The sequence below is a fragment of the Agelaius phoeniceus genome, chromosome 4, assembly GCF_051311805.1.
Source record: "Agelaius phoeniceus isolate bAgePho1 chromosome 4, bAgePho1.hap1, whole genome shotgun sequence".
NCBI classification, from domain to species: Eukaryota; Metazoa; Chordata; class Aves; order Passeriformes; family Icteridae; genus Agelaius; species Agelaius phoeniceus.
Window position 1 is genome coordinate 9,407,911 of NC_135268.1, and position 19,737 is coordinate 9,427,647.

Sequence of the window (19,737 nt, forward strand, 5' to 3'; positions counted from 1 at the left end):
AATTCAGGTTGCAAGGGGCTCTAAAGATCACCTCATTCCAAGGCTGCTGCCGCCGTGGGCAGGGACGTGCTTCCATCGAGCAGCTTGCTCAGAGCCTCATCGCAGAGCACCGAGGGGCCTTGAGCACTTGCAGCGATGGGGCAGCCCCAGGACCTCTGAGCAACCTGTGCCCTGTGCCAGCCAGGTGCCAGAGGAGGAAGGAAGCCCTTCCCACCTGGAGCAGAGGCTGCGTAGCCTTGTGTCACTGAGCGTGTGAGACAGAAAGGCCCTTCCTTTCTGGAGGGGTAACAACACTCAAAGCTCTTTCTCGGGACAAGCAGAGCAATGGAAGGCCAAAGGAGCCTTCAGTTCTTCCAGCAGCTTTGGGAACAACTTGAAGGAGGAAAAGCAGAGCCAATCTCTGAGAAGGGACGTGCGAGCTCTGGCGAGGACGGCTGCTCCCCCTGGCCTTGGTGTGGGACCTCCTGAGCTGCCATTCCTGTGGTGGGAGTGTTTCTCCTCTCCTCCAGCCAAGCCAGAGACCGCCTAGGGAAGGAGCAGGTAAGGTTGAAGCACTGAGATCTCCCAGGTAAGAAGTGACACGGCAAGAGGAAATGGCCTCAACTTGCAGCAGGGAGGGCTTAGATTGGATTGGAGGGAAAATTTCTTCACTGAAAGGGTGGTCAGGCATAGGAGCAGGCTGCCCAGGGAAGTCCCCATGCCTGGAGACATGTCAAGGATGTCAAGATGTGGTGTTTAGAGACCTGATTTGGGGGGCAGCAGCTGGGCTGGATGTCCTTAGAAGGCTTTTCCAACCGCAAGGATCCTATGGTTCTGGAAAGCCTTGACCCCTCTGGCTCTAGCACAGCACCTGGATGCTGACAAAATGAGGCTGGTCCTAGAGCCTGGAGGTCCCTGTGCCACAGGGAGAGGACAAGCCGGTGTCACCTGCAGGGAGGGTCTCGTCCCCAGAGAGCAGCCAGTGACTCCGTCCCTGCCCGGGGCTCTGGGTGCACCCTTGGGGGGGGGACTCACCTGCCCTCCTTGCTGCTCTCATCCTTATCCCATATGGATTTAGCAGCAATCTTCTGTCTTTTCTTTCAAACTGTCCTTGGGAGAGTTCCAAGAGAGGGTCATTAGTTATTTCAAAGCCTACATCTTTTACCTATTGGCACTGAAGAGAAAAGACACAAACCTGCTTTGCATCCTTCTGCCTGGAAGTCCTTGTGACACGGGGAAGGGAGGAAGGGGCTGGCCGGGGTCAGCCTCTGCTGAGCCTCAGCTCTGGCTGCTCCTGCTCACAGGGTAAACCCAAAAGCTGTCGTGATCAAAAACGCAGGCCACCCTTCTGACCTGAGTCACAGGGGCCGTTTCTTCTGAATGACTCAAGACGGGAAATCATTCTTGGAGCTTCAGAAGAAAAAAACCCCAAAACCGTAGGTACATTTGTAAGAGTGTGTATGTACGGACATTTCCTTGCAGGCAGCAGGGTGAGAAAGGGTGTTTATTTGAGGGCCCCCCCACACAGGGCTTTTCAGAAGCACAGCAGAGGCATTCCCATGTCTTCCTCACACAAGGTCCACTGCACTCACAGGAATGCCATTGAACTTTGCTTTTCTCTAACCCAGGTGTCACTCATAATAATGCCCACAGCCTTGGAATCAGGATGAAGGTGGAGCCTGAAGGAGCCAGGCACACTCAGGAGAGGGCCAGTAGCTGACTTGCTGGGATTTGGCCCACATAACTCTGAACTCATACTTTGGTTTTGGTTTTCTTTATTGTAGCTGACCGAGAGGCTAACAGGTGATCGCAGGGCCCTCCGAGGCAGACTCATTTCAGGTGCAACGTGGATTCACATCGCTGATCATCCAAAAGATAAGTCTGGGTCACGGCCTGGAGAAGGGAGAGCAGCGGGTTGGGAGTTCCTGGGACAGATTGAAAAATTAGCAGAGGGAAAAGCAATCTTCTCCAAGGGGCCTCTTAGGACAGCTAAAGGGAGAGACTCCACATTTGATGGCAGCGTGCAGGCGGGCAGGGCAGAGCAGTTCCGGTCCACGTCGTGTTGTCGGGTGTACCGTGTTACCTACTGTGTCTTTGGGGTCCCTTTTGCCTTTTCCCCTCGAGGCCCTCACCACAAGCATCATGTGTTGTGTTTAACGTCCCCCCGTTGGTCACGTTCTGTGTCACGGGTGTCTGCACATGTTTGTGCCGGAGCTGCTCTGCCCTGCCGCAGAGGCTGCTGCAACAGGACAAGGCTCAGGGACACGCAGTTTGTGGGGTGTGGCCGGACTCTAGATGATATTCCTAGATAGACAGAAGATGTTTGGAGCTGTGAAGATATCTTGCAGCCCTTTGACGTTTGTCCTCGCTTTCTTTCAGATGCAGAAGGATAAAATCCAGGGCAAAATCCATCCACCCATCCCGAGTGAGGAGGTTCCCCCGAGCAGGTCAGTCACCGTTTGTCTCTGCAGGGAGAGTGTCAAGTGTGACTCTGTTACAGCTCTGTTCTTTTTCTTTTTAGGAAGTAAAGCTGGACATCAGCAGGCAAGGTGAGATGGGCAAGGTGAGCATTGAGTAGCGTACAGGAGCAGTTGTTATTGCTCCAGTCTCACTTTGCGGTGCAGCTCTAAGCATCTGTTCCTGTTTCTGCGCTTCAGGCAATCCACTCGGAGTAGGCCAAGCCCCAGTCACCAACCGGCCGACGCGCTGGGTTTGCCGCTCTCCCGAGCCCTAGGGAAGAATCCCGGGACTCGGCGATGAAGCCTCTGCCTTTTCTGTTTAAAGGTGTCACCAGGGCAGCCTTCAGCAATGGCCGAGGAGTTGCGGTGAGTCAGGGAGGTAGGGAGGAGGAGCGAGGCTCCGCTCAGGTTTCAGCAGCGCCACATCCCCTCGTCTCCTCTTAGCCCAGGCGTGCCCCACGACGATGGCGTCAGCCTCCGAGTGCGGCTGAAGCGTGCGGCCCCAGGAGCCGGGCATTCTTGGGAAAAGAGTGAGTGGCAGAATTGTTGGGTTTTGGCCAATGTGCTGCTGAGGTTATGCATTGATATTTTGTTTTCTTTATTGGAGCAGACGAAGAAACAACAGGAAGTTGTTTAACAAGAGTGCCAGCAGGACCTTCCCAGATGTCGAGGCAGCCTTCCTTTGCACCTGACACAGACCGGCATCCCCAGATGTCTGAGAGATAAGTAGAGGGCTACGACCCACAGAGGGGATGAAAGCAGGGTGCTGGTTTGGGAAATACTGGGATGGGTTTTTGAGTCCACTTTGGAGGTGGGGGGGTGTCCATGAAGTGGCCCCTTAGGCCCCATAAAAGCAAAGTCTCACTTTTGATCCCAGTGCTGAGGTGCGCAGGGCAGAGCGGTCCCAGTGTGTATCATGTCCCTTGTCTATTGTGCATTATCTGTTGTTTGGGTATCTCATGTCTCTTACCTTAGGCCTTTGAGGGGCCTGTCAGAAACCTTGGCATTGTTCTTATCCTCTGTGATCTCTGCATTTCTTGGCCCGGCATCCATGCCCTACAACCTTTGCCTGGGGAGCTCAGACATGTATCAGAATTGCATCTCTCTTTGGAAGCATCTGGTCAGATGTCTTTTCAGGTCTTGTTCTGAGCTGTACGGACAGCTATGCCCTGCCAGGATCCATTATGGCAGATTAGAGCTTGAAACAATGTGAGGACAGGTAGAGGCTTCTGACTGTAGGATTCTCGGGCATCCATCTCTTCAGTTTATGGAATAAATCATTCAGTTAGCATCTTGTTCCTTCAGTGTTTTCTGAGCCACGTCAGCTTGCCATCAGTCTCACCTCGGTCGTCTCATTTGGCATGCTCTCGGTGCTCGCAGTTATCCCTTTTGCCAAGAGATTTCTGTCTGTGTTGTGTCTCCATTGTTTGTGGTGTCCTGTCTGTCCCGTGTCACGGGTGTCAGCACACACATTTGTGCTGGAGCTGCTCTGCCCTCCTGCGTAGCCTGGTGCAGTAGGAGAAGTCCCTGGGAGTTTGTAATGTGGGGTGTAGTTGGACTCTAGATGGGATTTGTAGATGGACACAAGATGTCTGGAGCTCCTAAGTTGTCTCTGTTTCTCTGCGAGCCTCTCAGGGACCCTGGGCCAGTCCCGAGTCGGCAGACACCGGGGTTGGGAGCCCCGACACGGCCGAGAGCGGGGAGACACTGTCTGTGCTCCGAGGGTGCTGAGGGCACCTGGGCTGGGGGGAGACACTCTCTGTGTGTGCCCCGAGGGTGCTGAGGGCACCTGGGCTGGGCCCCTGTGCAGCACAAGAGACACCAGAGACATCGGTAGATGATAAAGGGCCGACTCTTAGCAGGGGTTAATCCAAGGTTTTATTAGGATCCCAAAGGAGCTCCTGCACTTCAGGGGGCTCCTGCCAAGCCCCAGGGAGATGTGCCAAGGTCACGTTTAAAGGGAGGTGGAAACTGAAAGTAGATAACATTTTACCAACCATTAAGTGACCCTAAGGGATGGATGCTGGGGGACAGACATACAGGACAGCGTATGGGGCAAGGCTCGGGGGGCTGACCCCTGGCCTCTGGCTGATCACTGGACGACTTGGACCGAAACTTCTGCATGGAGGGGATGGGAGGCTGAGTGATTGACAGAGAGCCAGGGTGGGGGTTTGGGGATGATCTCATCCCGGGAGAGGGATAACACAGGGAGAAGGAGGGGGGTACAGTTTGGGATAAACGATTTGGGAAAAATATGGGGATACAAAACAAAACTACTTCAAAGTATTACAAAGTATAGAAATGCACTACAACAGCTATGAAATAGATTTTGTGTTTACTCAAGCTTCTAAAGTCAGTCCACGTTAGGAAATGCGTAAGGCAGGAGTAAGAGTAGCCCACTTACTGAAATGCAGTGACTGATGGAGCAATGACTCTGTCCAGGCTCCTGATTTCCGAGTCCTCCATTAGAGCCTGCTTTCCTTTCACAGTTCTGTCCTCCGTGGTGATGCTGCATTGTTGTGGCAAATAAAGCCTCTGGTATTGCAGAGCTGTGAGCAGCCACTTAGACCAAGAACAAAGCTTTAATCTTCACGTTTTGATAGTCATCCTCTGCAGTGCTGCATTTTGGGAATAGAGAACGGGTTTGTGCTATTTTTAGGTGCATGGAATTACAGTAACATAAATGTCTTCTTTTCAATTTAATGTGCTGTTAGCTAGTGGTTGGTTTGATAGTTCTGTGCTTGCTACAAATCTCTGTGTGTTCGGGGGTGAGCAGTAAGAACATGGAGTTTGGCACAAGCGTGAAGGAAATTAATGTGGGTTTTTTTACTTGATAAAGGAGAAAAAGTGTGTTGATCAATAAGCAGCAAGTCAAATCCAAAACAGAAGAGTGCTCTATGCTATGTAAGTGTTTATTCCAGGTGATGCAGTCACAGACAAACAAATTGAATAGTTATTGGCAATGTAATGTTGAAAATTTTGGGAATATATCCAGTCAATTCCTAAAATATTGCTGCAGTTTAAATGTTGTGAGGGACATGATCAGCAGACTGTTTCTTTTTAATTCTTGTTTGTCTGAAAACCTGTAAGAATCAGGATTTTTCTGTGATATTCTCGGTTCATGCAGAGTTCATTGATTCAAAGGTACATGGCATGCAGAGTCCTGCAAGGCCTGAGAAACAGCTGCATCACACCTGGTGGATGTCCAAGAGTCTGCACAAACAGCAGGGATGAACTTTAGGATGAACTTGCAATTGATGAGCTCTGTTGTTCTGTCAGCTCAAGAGAGCACACACCCCCCTCCTTTCCAAGGATGAACATTTAATATGGCTCACAAAGTGTGCTTGCTTTTAATTTTCTGTGCCATTACCCATTCCAGCATGCTGCTTGTCCAGATCTGTTGGAGGTGAGCAGCTCCCAGCGTGAAAGGCTGATTTCTCAGATTCTCAAACTGCCTGGGGCTCAATGGCAGGACACCCCAAAGTTCACTTGAGAATGTATCTGAGGTTGTCCAAATGCTTCCTGCACTCGGGCAGGTTTGGTGCTGTGACTGCTTCCCTGGGGAACCCGTTCCTCAGGAGAAGGTAAATGGCTTGCTAGGGTTTTCACAGTCAGCATTGAGCTTTAATGCAGGTTTGATAATGCCCAGTACAGCATAATAGCCACAGGAGCATTATTCTGCATCAGAGCAAAGACATTGCTGGATTTGTGGAGAGATCCAGAATAAAGGGACTTTATTGTCCCAAAGGGAATTCTGAGCGATACCATAATGTAAATAGAACATAGGAATGCTAATAAAGAATGAAGTGAACATTGCTTTCAGTTAATAATCATTGTGAACACAATATTTATACTCCACATATTGTGTTTTCTCATGCAGTGGTCTTTAAACCAGAGAGATAATAGCTGTTGATCTAAGAGTTATTATACTTTAATTAGGAATGATTCTTCTCTAGAGCTTTTACTTGTCTTTGTTCTAAGAGCCAAAGTTGTTGAACTTTTTAGTCAAGACAGAAACCAGTTGTCAAAGTTGAGAAAGAAAAATGGAAAGAGAAAAATAATGCCTTTTACTCTTAGTTCTCTTTTTTTTCTTGCAATATTGGTAGAGAATATTCATGGAAAATACTTAGGCTTTTTATTTCTTTTCCTGGAAATAGAAGACAGGTGCCTTGTTTTTTGTTACAGTAAAATAATATACTCTTATGTAGCTATGACACTTCATTTTGTGGCTTGTTACTGTTAAACAGTGCCAGGATTCTGATGGCAGTCATGTAGGCTAAATAGTTATATCTGAAATTTTTTTATTGCTAAATAATTCATGGTCCTTCTCCTTTTTGTTTGCCTCCTTTTAGACTGACTATTTGAGAGTTCTGAGCAGCCGTGTGAAGGCTGCTCCTGTTTTACTGAAAGTGTGGTATTCGCATTCTCTGAACAAAGAGAGATTTAATTCTCTCTCCCAGGACTTTTCCTGGGGAAGGCAGTGAGAAACCTCAGAGAAGAAGAGAAAACAATTCTTATCTCTACTTGCTGCTCCTGTTTGGAACATGTGGAATGTGTCATGGAGATGGTTTGCCAGAAGTGATTTGTGAGCTGGACACCAGCGAGGGTTGTTTGGACTGATTGGCCAATTGGGTCAAAGCTGTGTTGTGACTGTCTGCAGAGAGTCATGTGTTTTTCTTTAGTAGTATTTGGTATCTCTTTAGTGTAGTTTTAATATGGTATTAGTGTAATATAGTACAGCTTAATAAAGCTTAATAAAGGATTTGTTCAGCCTTCTGGAATCATGGAGTCAGAGCACATCATTCCCCGGATGGGGATCGCTCATCTACGACACAAAGCGCGGATTTTTACACCTTGTCGAGCTGGCATCTCTTGCTGACGCCCAATTCTTGCCCTTCTACAGAGGAGCTCAAGGAGAAGCTGCAGCAGTATGTTGATGAGGTGAATGCCCACAAGCCAGGTTTCATCAAGGTTGTCCGGCACAGCAGGCAGGAGGGGCTGATCCGCTCCCGAGTCAGCGGCTGGAGAGCAGCCACAGCGCCGGTCGTCGCTCTCTTCGATGCCCACGTGGAATTCAACGTGGGTTGGTGTGTGCCCCTTCCATTCTCTCACCCAGGGACCTTTGCCAAGCACTGGTGGTAAATTACTGACTGGCATTTAGAGGGTGAGTTAGAATTTTGAGCTTTTTAATGAAAATTCAGACATAATCATGGGCACAAGCAGGAAAAATGTGTTTGTGCTGTGTAAGATGATCTAGATACATTTTCATGGTTTGAGTAATCTGCTGGTCTAATTACAAGGTAGTTAAATCATATTAGAAAACTGCACATTAAAAATCTCCTCCAGTAATGTAGCCCTTTGCCCATGAGGGTGAATGTATCTTCTTTTCATTAAAAAAGATTATGTTTCTTTTACATTCTGCAGTGTAAACAAAGAAGCGTTTTTTTGGTTATTTTGGCCACTCTGCAAAAGTAAACATAACTAAAATAATGTGTTTTACCGTGTTCAGTCTGGATTTAATATCTCCCTTGCTCCTTAAGTAAAAGTGAGGTAAAAAGGCAAGAGCTTCTGTCTCTAGGATAGATCTATTATTAACTCTGCTCCTGATGTCCTTGATAGTGTTGCAAGCCTGAAGTTATCATTACTGGGTAGCAAGGGTATAAATGCTCTATGATATGCAGATACTCATTTCTTCCATCCACCAGCTCAAATCAAGGTTAACAACAGAGCCTCCTAGAGAATATGTTGCAGTCTATTATTTTGGGGCAGAAAGGGCTCTGAATGGGTAACAGCTTTAGACTTTGCTCCTTCTGAAAAATACAGCATTAGCTGCTATATTGTTTATTTGGTGGTGGACTAAATACTCTTTAAGGGCTCCTTCCAAACCAAACTACTCCATGATTTCCATCAGTGCTATGCTTGCAGTGGTGTAATCTTAACAGTGTATTTCTTTTTTTTTTAGGGCTGAACCAGTGCTCACCAGGATAAAAGAAAACAGAAAAAGAGTAATTTCTCCATCATTCGATAACATTAAGTATGATAATTTTGAAATAGAGGAGTATCCCCTCTCAGCACAAGGCTTTGACTGGGAGCTGTGGTGCAGGTATCTGAACCCTCCTAAGTCCTGGTGGAAACTGGAGAACACAACTGCTCCAATAAGGTAATAAATAACTAAATTACAGTGTCTAAAAGCTCTCCTGGGTGTGACAGGGGGCAAGTGGGCTCAGCTGTGTGATAGGTTTTACTGACTGTAAACTTCAAATACTTAAATGTCCTTGATGCCTACACAGTCATCAAGAAAACTCCTGTTTTCAGTAGATGTTTTTAAAGGAAACTTTTGTTTTCAGTAGATCTTTTTAAACAGGTTTCCTGCCCAAGTGGAATGGTAGGCAGGGCTGCTCTGCAGCACTCTGTTCTCCAAATGTCTTGCCTGCTGATTTAGTGCTTACGGGCCAGAAATGGAATTTTCTTTGCAGTTACATTGCATAAGCAGAGCTGACCTGACAGCTGTGTTCTTTATAGTGTTGTCACATAGGTGCACAGCTGTGCTGTGTCCCAGGAGTTAATGTCTGGTCAGTGACACTGTGAGCAAAGGCTGCATTGGGTCCTTGCTTTGGGACAGTCTGGGTCTGCACTTTGTTCCCATGTCCAGAGTGTTGTCAGACTGGTACAGAACAATCCCTTTGTCTCAGGGAGGGGAGTAGTACCCTCTGAACCCACTGAGCAGCTCTGCTGAGAGTACAGGCCTTGCTTGTAGACACACATTCATTCCAAGGAGGGCGCTGGTACCTGTGCTCCAGCTCCCTGCAGAAAGGAAGTGTGAATGCTGTTCTTACCTCCTGAAAGCAGAACCTCAAACAGCACTGGCAGCTGTTTTTCATCCAGCAGCTATCTTGGCAGGCAGGCACTTTTCTCAGGTTCTGTCAGTTTAACACCCTCTGAACTGCACTGACCTATGAACAGAACCTAGAATTGGAAAGCAGGAGATAAAAATTAACAGGTTTGCCAAAGACAAACGTGAAAAGGGGTTAATTTCCACAGCATTAGAAATAGTTATTGCTGTTAATGAACTCTGTTGACACTATAAAAATGTTCCTGTGAAGACAGGTTGAGAGAGTTTGGGTTGTCCAGCCTGGAGAAGAAAAGGCTCCAGGGAGGTTTACAGCACCTTCCAGTACCTAAATGGTGATTCCAAGAAAACTGGTAAGGGACAGAAGTAGGTAGTGATAGGGCAAGAGGGAACAGCTCTAAACTGACAGAAGGCAGGGTTATGTTAGGTATTGAGATGAAATTCTCTCTGTGAGTGTGGTGAGGCACTGGAACAGGTTGCCAGGGAGGTTATGGATGTCCATTCATGGAGGTGTTCAAAGCCAGGCTGAATGTGGGGCTCTGAGCAACCTCATCTGTTTGAAGATGTACCTGCTCATGGCTGGGGTTTGGAATGAGATGATCTTTCAAGTCCTTTCCAGCCCAAGCCATTCTATGATCCTGTGATTAATTATACAGAGTAACCATTATGATTTTTAAAATTAAAAGTAGTGAAACACAAAGTAATGACTTTTCCATTTTACCCCTAAACTCTGTTCCACATGAGGACTGGGCAGTGCATGTACTTTATGAATTTCAGGTTTGTCCCCTAACTCTTTCCCTGGCACATTTTTTAATTCAGTGCAATATGCTGCATGTGTGTGTTGGATAATTAAAACAAGCACACCAACAAACAAAGCCATGTGTCTTGATGGATGGTTTCTATCTGCCTCCATTATTCTTTTAGAATTATAGCAAAGGGAAGCAGGTGCACTGAGAAACACTTAAAAACAACAACAAAGGCAAAAGTACCTATCATAAATGAAGCATAAGTTTTGTATTGATGTTAACTGCTATTTTCTTCATTAATAAATACATCAAAGATGGTCTTTCATTGTTATAAAACGGGTACTATAGCACTTGGAGGCATTAATATATAGATTTCTGTAGAACTGTACAATTTGTGATTAAGACAGCCTATGATCTGTTTGAAAGCAGATGTGTCCACTAGCTGTAGCTTGAGTGTTCTCCATAAAAGCAGGGTGATTTCTCCTGTACTGCTAATTAATATCTTGTCATTACCAGAGTGCCAGCATAATAATCTGAAAAGACATATTTATTTCTTGCAAATGTGGATTATAAGGTAGGAGAAAAATGAAAAGGCTAAATGACTCTGTATCCTTCTCTACTCATAAGGTGAAATTGTACCCTCTGTGGCTGAACTCTTACCTGACTAAAATTGGCTCTGTGTAGCAAAAATTGGTTGGTTCCCACCATGACATAGGTAGAGTTTACTGATCCAGTAAAGCTATGTGATTTGTTTAGGTTTGGCTCAGGATAATGGACTAATGTTATGCTGGTAAAGGCAGGCTTTGCTTGATTCTGTATTAAAAAAATGTATCTGGATGGTCCTATTCAAGAAATAATCTCTTTCTTTAGGTAAGCTTACAGACACAAGTTTTTAGCTCTAGCTGAACCTGGCTTCTGGCTAAACACACAGAACTGCACATGATTTGCAATTGTCACAGGCAAGAGCCTTGAGGACTTAGCAAGGACAGAGGCTACACTGGCTGGTGCCCCAGAAACAAAACTGGGGCACCTGGATCTCACACTACTAGCACTGAAATCCTTACTGCTCTGGTGAATATTTATGTCCAATAATTTGACTCTAATTTCCTTCAATGGTGCTCATTTCACTTTAGAATTAGGAATGTCAGAAGGCAAGGCTCAATAAAGCTCTTTGAGAAATACTTTCTTAAGAATCTGTTTTGCTGCATCATTTTACCTAGCAATGATAAATACAATCTGTGCCTGAAAAATAAAATTCTTCATAATTTATCTGCTAATTTTGGTTGCTGATGATTTATTCTTCCAGAAGTCCTGCACTGCTTGGATGCTTCATAGTGGACAGAGAATACTTCCAAGAGATTGGATTGCTGGATGAAGGCATGGAAGTATATGGAGGAGAGAATGTGGAGCTTGGAATCAGGGTAAGGAAGGCAAACAATTAGCCCATACTGGTGGCTTACATTTAAAATATAGCTTACTTCTTATTGCAGAGGGGGAAAGCAGTCCAAACCATGGATGATGGCATGGAAAGGAGATCCACAGCTCTGCAGACATGTACATTTATTTGAGGAGAGAGGAGGGAAAAAAGAGCAATAGCTCTCTTTACAGAACTTAATCTGGGACAAGGGTAGATGTGTAGAATTTGGGATTGTTCTTTCAACAGAGTTTTGCAGAGTTGATAGCTAAATTTCCCTGCTTACCTGTGGTCCCAGACTCAGTAAGAACAGTTTCTCACAGGTGTGATGAGAAAAACCTTTCTAGATTACTTGGTTTATTTAAATTAGCAAAATCACTGTGGAGCAAAGTAGAATATAGGGGCATTTATGCTGCCTTCCAGACAGAAGGGAATTAAGGTATTCATAATGTGAATATATTGTGAGTGCATATATTTTCTTTTTCCATTGTACACTCTTCACCTGTTTACTATAATGCAGTATTGTGTGTGATTTGAGTACTTCTTTCTGTATCTCTTCACAGTTTAACACCTTTCTGTTCTCTTTGAGAATCTCTCAGGTTTTTGATAAGGTTGGAATTCCTAGGTAGATAATGGTAGTGAAAAATGGGGTGGTGTGTTATAAAAATAAATTGTGAGCCCTGCTAGGAAAGGTAAGGGAGAGGTAACATTGTGTTTTGAGCCTTTTAGCTGCCAGAATATCAGCATACCGTTGTACAATAGCAAAAAAAGGGGAACTTACTGTAAGAATAGATAATTATCTCCTGAGACAGCAAGATAGAACACAAAATACTCATTTTTATTTCTGGCTTCTTGAAATTCTTTTTCTTCCGCCTGTTAGAGATAAAGAGGTTTTTCAGCCAGAGTGAAGCACAGACCCTCTTTCAGCTTTCTCTCTCCCTCTTTCACTTTTTCAAGGAAAGGGAGAGAGAAATGCAAGACTGCTTCTTTTAATAACATTGTTCTTCTCACTGTAAGGGCCAGAGAGCTGCCTTCTGCTCCCAAAAACTTATTTTGCAGCTCAGTGTTGCAATGAGTTGAAAATTACCATCACTTTGGTTTTTCTGTTCTTTTTCCAACTGACAAAACATTATTGTTTCCTCATGAGTGCAAGGAGTTGTCTCTGGGTTTGCATCATGAGATGTCTCCTGTCTGGGCTGCAGCACTTAGCCTTGGAGGAGTTGATGTTGGTATGTTGGTAGACAAGGCCAGAGAGACACAATCTCTGCATAATTGAAATTTTGGAGTATGCTGGATCACTGAAATAAGGCCTGACACTGCTCTGATTTCCTTATGGCTTTTTCTCTGGCTCCAGGGAAGCAGTGCCTGACCTACATAAAATACTCTCATCTGTAACAGAGTGTAGTGTGCAAGGCAACATAATACGTGCTTCCTTATCTGAATTTATGCTGGCTTGGATCTGCCTGTATGAAAACAAATTACAGAGCTGTAATAAATTACAGATTGTTTAACAGTTTATTAATGCTCTTCTGACAATCCTCAGTGTGTCTGAGATCATCCAAGGGTGAGACTCAGTGAGGGGAGACCTCAGTGTGGTCTTCAATATCCTCACCAGGGGAGGTGGAGGTGCAGGCACTGATCTCTTCACTCGCGTGGCCAGGGGCAGGACCCAAGGGAATGGCCTCCAGTTGTGTCACAGAAGGTTTAGGTTGGATATCAGGAAAAGGTTTTTCACTCACAGGGGTGGTTGGGCACTGGAACATCTCTACATTACTTGTGGTGCTTTCAGCTGTGGGGCTGCTGATGAGTGCCTTAATCAAAATAGTCATTGTTCTACAAAAACGACATTGTAATTACAGTATTAGTGCAATAAATAATGTTTCCCTTTTAAAATGCTGCTCTCCAATCTGTGACTATGTAGGCTCACTGCACCTCCTCTTTCATTGTCGTTTTCCTTTTTTTAAAGAAGTGTCTAGATTTTTTTAGTATTCTGCTGTGTGAAAAGCATTCTCATTCAGGATAATGGACAAGCAGACACTGTCTGTCCAAAATGGCCTGCTAGGGAAATTTTATGCAAAAGCTTGTAAGAGCAAACATCTAGAGGAAGAACTGGAGAGTTTATTTTTGACTGCAGAAATAGCACATGTTAGAATCATTTGAGCTACCTGTTTATCTGAAACACAGTGGGTAGAACATGGTCCCATGTCCATCTATCACTGATTTTGTTCCAGAGGATGTAAAACTTCTGTGAGGAATTAGACCCTGACAAATGGAGACTTTTCCCACTATCCTCACCCAGGAGTTATGTTTGTCACCTCATCATCTGCACAAATATCTAGTTATTTATGTTATAGGAGTGCAAGAAAATCACCAACTATTGGAAACTGTATTTGAAGGATCCATTGCTGGCAAACCATTACAAGCCACAGAGAGCAGGACTTTGGAGGATTGTTCTCTTGATTCTGAATTTGCTTCAGAGCTGCTACTCAGCTCTGTTGGTCTCTGATTTGGAATACTGTTTTAACTTCTAAGATTTTTACCCTTGTCTATGGATTTGCAACAGCATTTGTAAAATTCTAAACATGTATTATTAAATAAATATTAATAGAAATCTTTTGCCTTGAGCTAGAAGCTGGCAGATGAGTTCAAAACATGAATGGATTTGATTCTTAGAAGAAACTCTTTACTCTTCAACCAAATGTTTTCTTGTAAATCTGTTTATTTGCCTCATAAGACAAAAAAAGGCAGGCTGGTTGATGCAGGACTTAATAGAATCCTCTTTGAGCAGTTCAATCATTTTAACTGGGGTTTAGAAAGATTCATTTACTGTCAAGAAGCATCATATTTATAAAATCAAGTTAGAATGAGTGGTGCTTCTTTTTTGTTCAATCATTCCCAATTGAATGGACTTAAGTGTGCTTTTAAATTACCAGGTTGCATTTGGAGGGCAGATTGGAATCACATTTTCATCCATGTGCCCAAGCAGGAACTGTGTTGGTAACTGCCTTAAAAGAATGTGAGTGTAAGGCTGGTGTTTCTCAGTGTCATTTGGGCTCAGCTTCTGGCTTGGGCCTGCACAAGCAGTTCTTGTGGCCGTGGACGACCCTACAAATCCTCTGCCATCAGTTGCATTCATTCAGCCAGGTTCTGCTTTGCATGGTTCATGTCTGGTTTGCAGTAGGCTTCTTAAAGGCCTCTTCCAATTCCTACTGAAGTCAGAAGAAGATTTTCTATCAAAAGCAACCCTGTAGCAATTCTTTTGTCTTTTAAAGCAGCCTACATGCTTGATAAAGCTCTGGAATATCTGTTACAAGAAGTTATTTGTGCCACTTTTAGGGATGCCCTAACAAATACTCCGTGATTTGCCTCAGGTCCCAGACTAAGTCATCATCAGAGTCCTGGGAATGCAAGCCCAGGCTTTGACTTAGAGTAATTCTGTGTGTCACAAAGACTTTGTGCTTGCAGATGAATTCGTGTTCACTAGGATATAATGGCCCTCTTAAGTGGGTAAGAGGAAAATTTATTAGAAGCTAAAAGCTCTTTAAGGGATTGGGTCTTGTTCCAACTAAATGCTATATCAAGACTTTACATCAGGTGACCCAGGAGGAAAATTGCATTTATAGTTAGACTGAGTGTGGCGCACTACTTTTGTGTAGTATATTTCTGTAGTGAAATTAATTGCTTCATTTCTTGCTAGTCGGGTGGTTTGTCTGCAGACCTTTTGTGAATCTCATGCTGTTTCTGATGTTGGAGAACTGGAGGAATGCAGTTAATGAATAGAGATGGAGAAATTAGTTACTTGAGCAAAAAATAGTCCCAGGGTTCTTTGGGGTATTTTCCATACATGAGGGTCCCTCTGTGGCAAAGCAAGCAGATGTGAAGTCTGTCATGGCTCTCTCTGATCTATTGTTTTGGAATTCCAGAAGTTAATATTTGTTTGTTAGTTTTGGGCTGGGTCTTTGGGTCTTACCTATCTTGTCTTTTCTTTAACCCCCTCCCCACAACATGCTTCTGGGATCGTGATTTTTCATTGCTTTTTTCATTGCTTCTTAGTTAAGTGAGTCTCTCCCATTTGGTGCCTAGAAACTGATGGCTGCTTACATGTTCCAGCCATTTCCAGTCCACAGTGTGTGTGTATCCTGATTGTTTCTCACCTGAGATCTTTCTTACAATATTGCCCTTGGGATAGTGTTCTTTTTGTTAATCACAGGCAAGTGAAGGTACTTACACTTGGCCCCAAATCTCCATATTTATGGGGAAACATGTCACCCTTTTTCCTCTTTACCTGGAAGTTTCCAGCAATTTTACCTGTCGGTGTTCCTAACACAGGCCATAAATGACACGAAACTGTGACTATATTGCATGTAAATAGATGTCTGACTTTATTAAGGAAAGCCTTTGCACAGCTGTCCTGGCCATGGCTGGGGTGGAGATAATTTTGTTCCTAGAAGCTGGTACAGTGCTGTGTTTTGGGTTTAGGATGAGGATAATGTTAAACTGCACCAACAGTGTTCAAGCTCAAGTGAAGTTTCACAGCACATAGGCTACACTGGGTTACATTTTCTCCTTCTCCTTGCCATGCTCTTGTTCTAGCTCCTGCAGCAGCTCACCAGTGCTTTGGGCCTGCCAGCACAGTGGTCTGCCCCACACTGCTGCCTCTGAACACCTCTGCTTCAGTAAACTTTTATTTTCTTTCAGATACAGGGTTAATTGTAATGCTAATCAGCTCGTGATTTGCCCTGCTGCCTCACAAACTGTTTTGTTAGGCAGATTGACGGGCTGGCGTGCCAGTGTGATAAATATGGCCAGGAGACTCCTTTAAAAAGGCCTTTATTACCCGAGGGGTTGCGCACAGCGCCGCTGCTCCCACAGCACGGTGCTGAGGAGGAGGAGGAGGAGGAGTGCAGCAGGAGGGTGCGTGCAGCTTTGTCTCTCGGCAGAGCTGGGGCTTCCACCCTCAAGAGAATCCTTAGGAAGATGATGTTGGCTTGTAGTCCAGGGGTATCACCCAAGCTGAGCACTATTAAAGTTATGGTGGCAGGACGGAATCCGGCTCTGGTCAAGGGTGGGTGATTTAGTGTGGTTCTGGGGGGTTAAAGTCAGAGTTCATGTGCTGGTTTGTTGTTTTGAGAGGGTTCATATAGTTCCCACAGCCTCTCATTTGAATTCAGTCCGGGTGCAAGGCCTGGGAGCAGGGGAGCAGGGGAAGTGGTTCCTGACAGGAATGGATACAAATCTAAGGTGAGATGGAAAGGGGCACAAATACAGAGTATGACTGAGAGAGATACAAATACAGGGTAAAATGGTAACATAGAACAACAGCAACTCAAGGCAAGTCCTAGAACTCTGACATTCAATGTTTAACAACAGACCGACACTTCAAATTAAGACCCTATCCACTTCATTAACATCAACTAGCAATTACTTCTCTAAAAAAGAGCTCTCATCTCCAGGGTTTCATTTCTCACACCAAGAGGTAGAAATGTCAGGAAAGGAACCAAGAAGATTGAAGGGATTTTTCACCCAACTGCTGTGTTGTGGGACTGTTTGCATGGAGAGGGAGTAGTGGGCTGTGCCATGTGTGCCTGGTGTCCCTTTCTGTCCTTGCTGCTGGGCCTACCTCCATTGCACTCCACTGAGCAATGGAGATCTTCCCCAAATATGCCTCAGGAAAATTAATCAAGATGTTCCCCATTTTTGCACTTGCAGCTATCATCACTTCTTGTGGTCTTAAAGCCATGTTTTTAGCTTGTTTTCAGTAAGAAGGCCAATATCCTTTGCCACTAGGGAATGATTTGCTCTACAGAAAACATCCTCAGTACGTGATCACAAGTGCTGCTCAACAGTACAAGGTTGGTGATGTGTAAAGGCAACGGGCTGAGAAGTCCAAAAATAGAAATATCCTTAGTTGTTACTCTGAGATAACTTTTAAATACTGCTTTTTCATATAATGATTCTCTTTAAATTTTCGTTAAAGCTTTAAATAGAGAGAAGTTTATTTTGCTTTTATCCATTTTGTGAATTAAGAGGAGACTATTTCTAGATTGAAGCCTGAAAGAAAAAGATGGTAAAGATTGACCAAATGTTGCTTCTTACAAGATGTAGCCAATGCTTTTCATAGCTCACACTTTCACCAAGACAAAAAGAATTCCTTAGCAGTGCAAGTGTGGCATAAGCACTTGCCTAGCACCCTGTGTAACCAGCAGTGGCTTATCTGTGTGCACAGGATTATTCCTGAGGTTAATTTTGTTTTGCAAAGTACCTCACTGTGTCAACAATTTGAATCCCAAGATGACACAGACTAAAATTCTCTCTTTACAGGATTGTAATTCCAACAGGTTAAAAAAAGAAAGGCTCTATTGAGAACAAAATAAGTAATTGCCATGCCTCCAAATTCTGCCAGTCATGACACTACTGAGTTTTTTGGCTTGCTCTGGTTTCAGTCACTCCTACATTGGAATAATTGTTTTTCCCTCTGTTCTTATGAATGCCTCAGCAGGTAATCTGCAGCTACAGCATGTGTAATTATACATTACCAGTGAATCAGTTTTGTGGTTTTGCTGTTTCTGGGGAGAGAACATTTTATTAGCTGCTCCCACAGGAAAGAAAAGTATTACAGCAGCAGCTAACATGGGACATCACTATACCCTACAAGGAAGGATGAGGAGGCACTTGGAGATTTCTCACAAGTGTTTTTTCACCAACTGTGCATGTGTAGTTGCACATTACCAACTGGGAAATAATATAGATATATTTATGTTTTATGAGAGGAAAGTATTATTTATAGTGGTATGGGAAATAGTAAAACAGTTTAACTCAATATACACTTACACATCAATGGACTCAGGTGAGATGCAAGTTAATTAGTGCATTATTAGCCTCATGTTTAATGCTCTCCTGCACTTTCAAGTCATAGTGTAATTGCCATTGTACCTTCTTATATTCCAAGTCTTCATGGCCTAAGCTGGGAAGATTCCATATTTGTGGCTTTCCTCTAGAATTTAATTTCATTGAGATATTTTAATATTGCAAGACTGATTTAGTAATCTAACAAAGATTAGAGGAAGACCAGTGAGGGAGAGCAAGGGGTTGTTGTGGTAGTGCAGAAGTGAGTAGATGACTGAGATGGGTTCACCAGGATGGATGCAGCATGTTCAGGTCACAGGTGTGAAGGCCAGACACCTTTATGTGTGTGACAGCACCTTATGTTGTAAGGCAAGGCAGTGAGGCAAAAGACCAGCCTGGCTGAACAGGGAATTCTTCAGGAGCTCTTGCCTCAGTCTTTAATAGTACTGATAGAATTTGGGCTACTGTGCTGTGGAAAGGGACCTGGGGCTCCTGCCAATGGCAAACTGAATGTGGGTCAGCAGTGCCCTGCAGCCAGGAGGGCCAGGCCTGTCCTGAGGCACAGCCAGGAGGGCCAGGCCTGTCCTGAGGCCCAGCCAGGAGAGCCTGCCCTGTCTGGGGACATCAGGTGTGAGGGTTTCCAGGATGAGGTGAGACATTCATCTGACTCTATATATTTTAGAAGGTTGATTTATTATATTATGATGTTATGTTATATGATATGAAAATGATATATTAAAACTATACTAAAGAAAGAGAAAGACATTAGAAGGCTAGCAAAGAATGAATAATAAAAACCCATGACTGACTAGAGTCTTGACACAGCTGGCTGTGATTGGTCATTAATTAAAAACAATTCACATGGCAGCAATCAAAGGTGCACTTGTTGGTAAGCAACCTCCAGACCCCATTCCAAGCAATCAGATAATTATTGTTTGCATTTCTTTTCTGAGGCTTCTCAGCTTCTCAAGAGAAAATCCTGGTGAAGGGATTTTTCATAAAATATAACCGTGACAACAGAGGTGGCTGGCACTGGAACAGGCTCCCCAGGGAAGTGGCCACCACAGTGAGTCTGACAGAGTTGAGGAAGTGTTTGGGCCATGCTCTCAGACACGTGGTGTGACTCTTGTGGTGTCCTGTGCAGGGCCAGTGATTGAACTTTGATGATCCTTGTGGGTCCCTCCCACCCCAGCATGTTGTATTCTATGATCAGGCTTTAGGCACAGTGCAAGATGAACAAGACTGATCAGGCTAAGTGTAGCTGTGGTAAGGAGAGAAAGGTAAAGCCATAAAAGATGGCCAGCACAGTACATTGCTCCATGAATACTAAACCAGTGGCAATCCTGTTTTTCAGTCTCCTTTTGTGCTTTTTAAGAGAAAAAGTGATTTCTTTTACTTCCTGTTGATAACATCAACTTGGCAACGCAGTGATTGATGTGTGGG

At 44.4% G+C, this 19,737-nt stretch overlaps 1 protein-coding gene and 1 long non-coding RNA gene across 2 annotated transcripts in view; both read left to right on the top strand.

The window, feature by feature from the left end:
- The window catches only part of LOC143693915 (uncharacterized), a 42,769-nt gene continuing 23,032 nt past the window's right edge, over positions 1–19,737 (top strand). The window contains exon 1 of the long non-coding RNA XR_013181924.1: positions 1–540. This is a non-coding gene — a long non-coding RNA (uncharacterized LOC143693915). The remainder of the gene's footprint in view (positions 541–19,737) is intronic.
- Positions 2,788–19,737, top strand: part of LOC129122225 (polypeptide N-acetylgalactosaminyltransferase 18-like) — a 31,963-nt gene continuing 15,013 nt past the window's right edge. Inside the window, exons 1-7 of the mRNA XM_077176563.1 lie at positions 2,788–2,804; positions 2,883–2,919; positions 6,791–6,852; positions 7,199–7,525; positions 8,401–8,598; positions 11,341–11,455; positions 16,219–16,362. Coding sequence (XP_077032678.1) covers positions 2,788–2,804; positions 2,883–2,919; positions 6,791–6,852; positions 7,199–7,525; positions 8,401–8,598; positions 11,341–11,455; positions 16,219–16,362 — 900 coding nt within the window. The remainder of the gene's footprint in view (positions 2,805–2,882; positions 2,920–6,790; positions 6,853–7,198; positions 7,526–8,400; positions 8,599–11,340; positions 11,456–16,218; positions 16,363–19,737) is intronic.